The 7,476-nt window shown below is 45.2% G+C and overlaps 1 protein-coding gene across 1 annotated transcript; it reads right to left on the bottom strand.

Annotated features, from left to right (window-relative positions):
• Nucleotides 1-847: 847 nt before the first annotated feature.
• Nucleotides 848-4,951, bottom strand: LOC112572809. Its single transcript, XM_025252702.1, has 4 exons — nt 4,370-4,951; nt 3,108-3,499; nt 2,757-2,987; nt 848-2,551 (listed from the first exon to the last, which is right to left on the bottom strand). The coding sequence occupies exons 2-4, from the start codon at nt 3,421-3,423 to the stop codon at nt 2,196-2,198; spliced, it is 903 nt and encodes a 300-aa protein (XP_025108487.1). The 5' UTR covers nt 3,424-3,499; nt 4,370-4,951; the 3' UTR covers nt 848-2,195.
• Between the last annotated feature and the right edge of the window lie 2,525 nt (nt 4,952-7,476).

The following is a 7,476-nucleotide window of genomic DNA, read 5'->3' as shown; positions in this document are numbered from 1 at the left end:
GAGAGAGAGAGAGTGTAGGTATGTGTGTGTGTGTGCAGGTATGTAGGTGTGTGTTGAGAGAGTCTGTGTAGGGTGTGTGTGTAGGTATGTGTGTGGTGCAGGTATGTAGGTGTGTGTATACAATGCATACATACATAGAATTTTGTTTCGCATGTTTTCACTGCTCAGTTATCTAACTTTATTTTTGGCGCGATGTCAGGATGAATAATGAGAAGATGACCCGAGTGTACTGTGAAGCCTCGGAGCTGCAGTTGAAAGCCTTTCCTGTGCTCCACCCTGGGTGCATGTGTGACGTTTCGCTACGTCACGAGGGCTAGTTTAGACTTGGGGCGTTCATCGTTGATCCTCCCAGTGCACTTTGACACTACAGAGATAACACTGAGTGGGCCGTGCAGACCACTCCAAAGAAGAAAAACAGGAGAATAGATGGATAAGCACTTTTCCACAGGCAAAGTCAAGTTAAGAAGAACAGCATCAGTGATGAAAGTCAACTTCTCCTACTGACGTGGTAGCATATTTGATGTGAAAACTAGGCAATATCATTGTCATGACAAACAGCCGGACTTCCTGTAGAACAGAAGTGTGATTGATTGATACGAAATGTTATCATAAATCTTGATAGTGAATCAAGGACTTCCTTGAAATGTTTTTAAGCTAGGCGATTTATTGGGGGCATTAGTTTTGATAATCAGAGTGCTCGTTTTTAAACGCACGCGTACACAGACAGACAGACAGACAGACAGACAGACAGACAGACAGACAGACAGACAGACAGACAGACAGACAGACAGACGCGCACGCACAGATTCGCACGCACACGCGCACACACACAAAAAGAAGACGGATATGCTATTAGCTGGTTATATTTAAAATGTGTCTCCATTTAAGCAGCGATGATGATGATGATAATAATGAACAGAAAATGCCATTGTCCTTGATCCTCACCTCTCTACACATCATAACATCATTATCACAGAGTCGTCATGGTTACCACAAGAGTCGTCTCCCCAGGATGCTTTTTGCAACGTTCAACTTTTTCTCAGAGATCTCAACAGGAAGTCTGTTAGGAGTATAAATGAGAGACAGACACACTCTTAACCAGTATGACATGGGACTTACTGTAATTTAAACTTCATGCATCTTGCTTTAACCTGTTAACTTCTAGTTGCGCTGGAGTTTTTCGATAGAGCACGAGGACCCGCAGGATTCACGAGACCTTCTGCTCGTATTTAGAATCCCTCTCATCAGAAGGTAAAGATTATTTTTTACTCCTCATGGGTTACTTTTAGCATCTAGTGATCGAGGTCACACTGACTGACAGAAGAAATGTATGGCAATGTGTTTCAAAATCAGGTTGGGAAAGTTTTCCGAAATTAGAACATATTCTTCAGTGCTTTGCCAAAAAAAAAAACAAAACAAAAACAAAACAAAAACAAAAAAAACCAAGCAAACAAAACAGCCCACAAAAACAAAAACAACAAAAAACATAAACAATAAACAAAAACAAAACAAAAATCGCTTTTTCAATGCTATGAAGACAAATGATCTTATATCCCACTTCTCAATGTTTCATATACTTCTTAGTTCTCTACAGAGACTGTTCTCTAGTTGAACGTTGCAAAATGGCTGCCAGAACATGTGACATAGTCACTTTGTAACAACAAAATTAAAAACTCCACACCAATGTTTACACGCTGATACAGATACATGTATACGAGTATAATACTAAATACTATAAATATTGTCAGGGTAATAAAATATTATGTATTAGTAATATAAAAATAGGAAAAAACCATTGTCGGTGCCTTGAGTTGCCAGGCAACTGAAAGTCAGAGTTAATTCTTCTCCGTTGAGTTTTAAAGTTTAGTTGCTCTAACTTTGTTTTTAACTTGTATATCCTCAAAATGACTTCTAGTAGATACAGGGTCTTATTTCTATTTATCTCATATTTTCTGGAGATTATTGCATTGAGATGCAAGTTTATCGCTTTCCTCTTTGTTATTTTCCTTTTTTCTGAATATCATGTTTTATTACTGGACACTGTGTCTTGACTTGGCATCTGCTGTTTATGTCCCCACGAGAGTAGTTTCTTATTCCTACTGCATGTCCAGTTGTTTTCTATGTTGCTGGATTTCTTAATATTGTTAGATATGCTTTTGGAAATGTTAATATTTTTAAAATTTAGGTTACTGACGTCATAGCCTTTCTATATCTCGATGGGAGGTGGGGTGTTCAGTTCTATGTCGGAGGGTGTTGATGTTCAGGTCGTGGCCGTTAGCCATCAGCAGCCAGCCCCCCGAACCGTCTGGGCACCACCTGCACGGACACGCAGTCAAGACTGTTCGGGTCGAAGAGGCGGGGGAGGTTCCGCTGGGCATCTGGCTGACAGTCCAGCACGTCGACCGTCCATCCGTCCTGACACATGGCGTAGCGGGGGCGGTACTGACCCTTGTTGAACGGTTGCTTGCCGTTGGGCAGGTTGCGGCAGTCGGGTGTGACGGCGGTGCAGGGCGCGCAGTGTGACGTGCCACACTCGCTAGAGACAGTTGACCTGAAACAAAGCCACCTGCACGTCACGTAGGTCATACACACGTCACCAAACCGTCACTACGTCTAATGCACGTCACTAAGTCTCCTGTGCATCTCTGGTCATCTGCTAAAGTCATCAGCGACATAAACGTCACACACACATACAGACACACACACACACACAAACACACACATACAGACACGTAAAAAGAAGAAAGCATTGTTACATCTGTATTTGAGTGCGCCCCGTGTGCCACACGTGACCATGCTGTAGGGGAGACACCTCCTGGAGTTCACGTCGAAGAGCTGAAGGTACGGGCACTCCTGGTAGTAGGCCGGTGAGCCACTCTCAGTGCGGCGAGAACAGTTGTAGTAGGAGTTGCAGGTCTGGGAGCTGGGGATGAGCAGGAAGGGGTTGGCACTACACACCTGACTGAGCTGGTCGGCGCTGTAGGTAACTAGCGGACAAAAGACAAAGATTTTTGCAATTCAATAATTTTTCATCACGACAGACAGACAGACAGACAGACAGACAGACAGACAGACAGATAAGCGCATATCCAATTTTTGTAGCATACCTGGTCTGGCTTGGCAGTCCACCCCGGTGAAAGGTATACAGCGGTTAGAGACGACATCAAAGAGAGTGAACTCCGGACACGACAGCAGGGCCAGAGTCCCGTTAGGGCAGATGTAGTAGTTCTTGCAGGACTGAGGGTCCGCCGTCTGGCGCGTGGCGCTCTGGAGGCATGACGTCACCACGGCGGCGGGGGGGCTGAGCTGACGACCGGTGACCGGCCGCTGACCGCACACAGCCCCCTTCCTGCACTCCAGGCGAACGTCGTCGAACACCTCGTCGATGGGGCAGGAGGCCTGTAGGGGGCGGGGAGGTCGCATCTGTAGTACTTGGTGCAGTCATCCCGGTCAGCGAAGATGAGATACGAGGAGTTCTGACATGCCTGGTTCGCGATATCTGATGAGAATAAAGTGTATCGTGGGTTAGTCACGTGGGTCAACATTTAAAGCCATCGAGAATGGAGGAAGGTACATCTGATTGCTCTATCTCGATCTTCTTGCTATCCTAATTAAACAATGTTAACTGAGACTGCAATATATATAGTTTTTCTTTAAAATTTTACAGCTCTACAATTCCAAAGTAGCAGATGGCAGCACCTCTACACAATAAGTAACTTCCAACCAGTTAGTGACACCTGCATTGACTCCAGTGTCATCACAGACCCCAAGTCATCTCTGTGTCAAAGTCTCAGTGGCGGAGACTTTAGAGAGGAGGGAGGCAAACTCCGTGCAGCTAGTGAACGACGATCATGTCCTTTTCCCCTCGGTAGCTCTTTTGAGGAGGTGACTGCCCCTTCCCCTTTCCCCCTTGGTTCCTACACCACAGAGTCTTTGTCTATCCTGGCATAGTTAAGACTGGATGTCCTGGGTTCAGATCTCGTCTCAGGCACTGTTCTTTCTCTGCACATGACACCTACTTACAAAGCCAGATGCTTTCCTGTGAAATAACCTAGTACAACACCATTTCCCCTCCCCACACTGTCAATCCTGGCCAAACTATTTGCTACAGCATTATTAGCCCTAGGTCAGGTTCTTGCCTTCATCGAAATAGTCAACTTCTAAGTGACCTGAATTTTTTTTTTTTTTAAAACTTCTTGAAGTTGGCAAGATACGCTTTCTGTGTCCTCTCAGAAGAAGGATGTTTTCGTACATCAGTACAAATCAGTACCAAGACTCCTACAAACTTGCAGGTATTGGGGACACAGTACACCTACATACATACTCACTCACTCACGCACACGTTCAAGTGTTTGACAATGTCTCCCACCTTGAGTCTGTCCCCTGGAGCCCGTCACTGTCATGGCCACTACAACCAGAACCAGAAGCCATCGCAGCTCCCCAATCTCCATGGTGATTGCCCGATCGACGTCCAACGCCTGTACAGGTGAAGGAGCGAGGCTCCGTCCAAGACAATGTCCTCTTCCTCTCGTGCACAACAGCTTCCTGTCACACACACAAAGTGTCCTCCGAAAACTGCGCAGACTCCTCCTGGCCCAGAGTTTTATAGCCTCCCTCAGCGACACAGAATACGGAGACGCTTTCGTGTTTCGAAATCGGACAGGTACACAAAAGCCTTTTGACACGTGCCTCGCTGTATTTAGTGTTCGCTCCACTCGTTCACCTCGCTTTTTGTGACGGGTACCGGGTGTTCTGTGCTCTGAGGATCGCTTTTTATTGGCTGAACGCCGGACGTGGAAACCCGGGGGATGCTGATGGGAGGCGCTGGCAGGTGCTTCTGTTCTGCGCTTCTCTGGCGGCCATGTTGACTCTGGATTTAATTGTCGGTAGATACACATCGACACCCGTCTTTGCAAGCAAACCTTGACACGGGGTAGCGTAGAGCTGGTGCACGCCGCCATTATCCGTGGATGGGGAGGAGAGAGGTTTTTAAGTTTTTAAATCTCCGTGTTGAACACCTGCCTCCAGCTTCAGGTGTCCGCTGGCCTTGTGACCTTTGGTCTTTGACCATCGCAAATCTCGGGTATGTCGGTTACTACGTGCTTGGTCGTCAACAGGGTGTGTATAAAGAGCTGCCGTTCGGATTAAACAAGTAATGGGAATTGCTAGTCTTGCAAAAGGCTGTAGGAAAGGAAAAGATCTCTTGACCCTGTCAACTTCTTCGCTTTTAATTCGAGTCTTCTCATCAGCGCTGATGGTGTTCCCGTAACGACTTGCAAACATGAAGAGATGCTAAGAGGTACAATATGACCAAGGAACACATGAATCCGATAAAGAAGTACCTCTTCTTCGTATTGCAGACACAGGAAAAGGAAAGCAAAAGGAAGGGGTACATTCACATCAGAAAGTCGGACAAGCAGAGTTTCTGGATCCAGCTGTTTTCCAGCTGTACCTCCATGTGGTGCAACATTCACCTATAAAATATATCGATACCATTTCATGTTCTAAGCGGAAATCTCACAAACTTTAATGAAGTTTAAACAGTTAGTATAGAACTAAGACCAAAGGATTCGGTCTTTGCAGAACCTGGGGTGGTGAGAGGACAAAGGTCAGTATTGTGACAGCTGGACTGGGGGGTCACCTGTGTGACAGCTGTGATGGGTGTAGTACAGGTAGGCTCGGGTGTCGAAAGAAATTATATGTGTGAGAGAGCTGTGATGATTCACACTTCTAACGGGAGACTAACGGCGCAGTGATGAGCCAGTTCATCTGCAACAAACCGAGGAAAGTTTGCCGCCCAAAGTCTGTGAGGGTTTGGTGTCTGCTTTAAATTCACGAGCAGAAGTGTCAAGGTAGGAAAATCTGTGAGACACAACAAACTTCTGTGTTTTAGCTCAGTACCCAGCAGACTGCTGAACTGTATGTCAAAATAGTAACTCTGTGTTTATGTGTGTGTGTGTGTGTGATTCTATTTCTAGTCTAATAAAAATCCATTTATAGCTGGAAACTCTCATCCAATTTATCTACATTTCATTCATTTTAATGTCGGGCATAGCTTTGTTTCCGCATCAACAGACCTGCACTTTGAGCTCGTTATCCCCCTGTGCAACTGTTGAGCACGGAGGTCCTCACACGACCTCTCCCTGTGTGTAAATAAAGGGCGAGAAGACTGGGAGAGAGAAAGAAGAAACAGGAGTGTTTGGGCGACAACAGTGTGTTTACAAAAGTGAGAGGAAGCAACAATGTCGCCCAGAGATGTCCTAATGACCGACGTGTGAGGACGTTTCACACCGAACGTTTTCAAACAGTCACTCCGCAGCTTCGTTGCCCTTTGTCCCAGAAATAATTAAAAGGATGAACTATAGTGAGGCTGCAGAACAAGGTTCAGTACCTGATGACCTGTGTGAACATTCTGCACTCCTTGTTCTCTCCACTCCTAGACTGAGGCGAACTTTCTAAACAATGAAATCGCGGTTGTCATGGTGATCATTCCTTCTCCGTTGTATCATTGGTACCATCTGTTGCCTAAACTTTGAAGTTTTCTCCCTTTTCAATATCAGATATTCTCCTTTGATCTTAGCTTTCACCTCAACCCTCAATAAGCAAGTTTTACAAGTTTTCATCACCTTTTTTAAATGAAGGGGGCGACACAAACTGCTGTAGTACCATGCCCTCCCTCGATCACTCGTTCCGAGTCGCTTTTTTTCTTTTCTCTGGTTGTCCATACTCTGAAACTCTGTCACGCACCCCAGTTCCTCAATTCCCTCCATTTTCTCTCTCTCATACAACCTCCCCTCCAATATTATCAATTTACTTTATGGATAACAGTTATAGTACACCGTCCTTACAGTGATTTAAAAACTAGAGAAAGAAATAAACCATTAACATGTGGTTTGCACTAATTGTACTATATATATATAGGGCTTAGGGGCGAGAGAAAGTGCGGCTCTAAAGGTCTAGTTACTGTTTGCTAGACTAAGGGAAACAACCGTGTATTGACGTAATATTTGACTCTCCTAGCAGTTCCTTCCCTTTCCCTTCTTCTGCTAAACGCATGCATCTTGTGCTCCCACCAAACCCACTCTCTTCCTCTCTATGGGTCCCCTCTCTCCCGAGCAACAACAACGAGACTTTATTATAATGAGCTACCGTCGAGAATGGAGTGGTCTTCGTTTTGATGATAATTTTAGTGTCTGCAGAATATTTTATTTGTTTTTGCACATTTCAACACGAGGGGGGAACCTTGTCTTTTGACTTATACCGATCGAGCCATCGGCAGGACCATTGCATTTAGTTTCATGCTGACTCCATAAATGATGCTACCATCTCTTTGTTCTTCTTTTCTGATTTCATCATCAATGGAAGCTTTCCTTTCCTACTGTCAACATCACCTTGTCCATGATTGTTGCTGTTTGTGTGCAGTTTTCGAGCCTTGCCGAACCTGACTGAACTTTACCTGGGAGTTGACTTAACATC

This window comes from Pomacea canaliculata, linkage group LG9 (genome assembly GCF_003073045.1).
Source record: "Pomacea canaliculata isolate SZHN2017 linkage group LG9, ASM307304v1, whole genome shotgun sequence".
Taxonomy (NCBI): Eukaryota; Metazoa; Mollusca; class Gastropoda; order Architaenioglossa; family Ampullariidae; genus Pomacea; species Pomacea canaliculata.
This window is presented reverse-complemented; position numbering and strand designations above follow the sequence as displayed.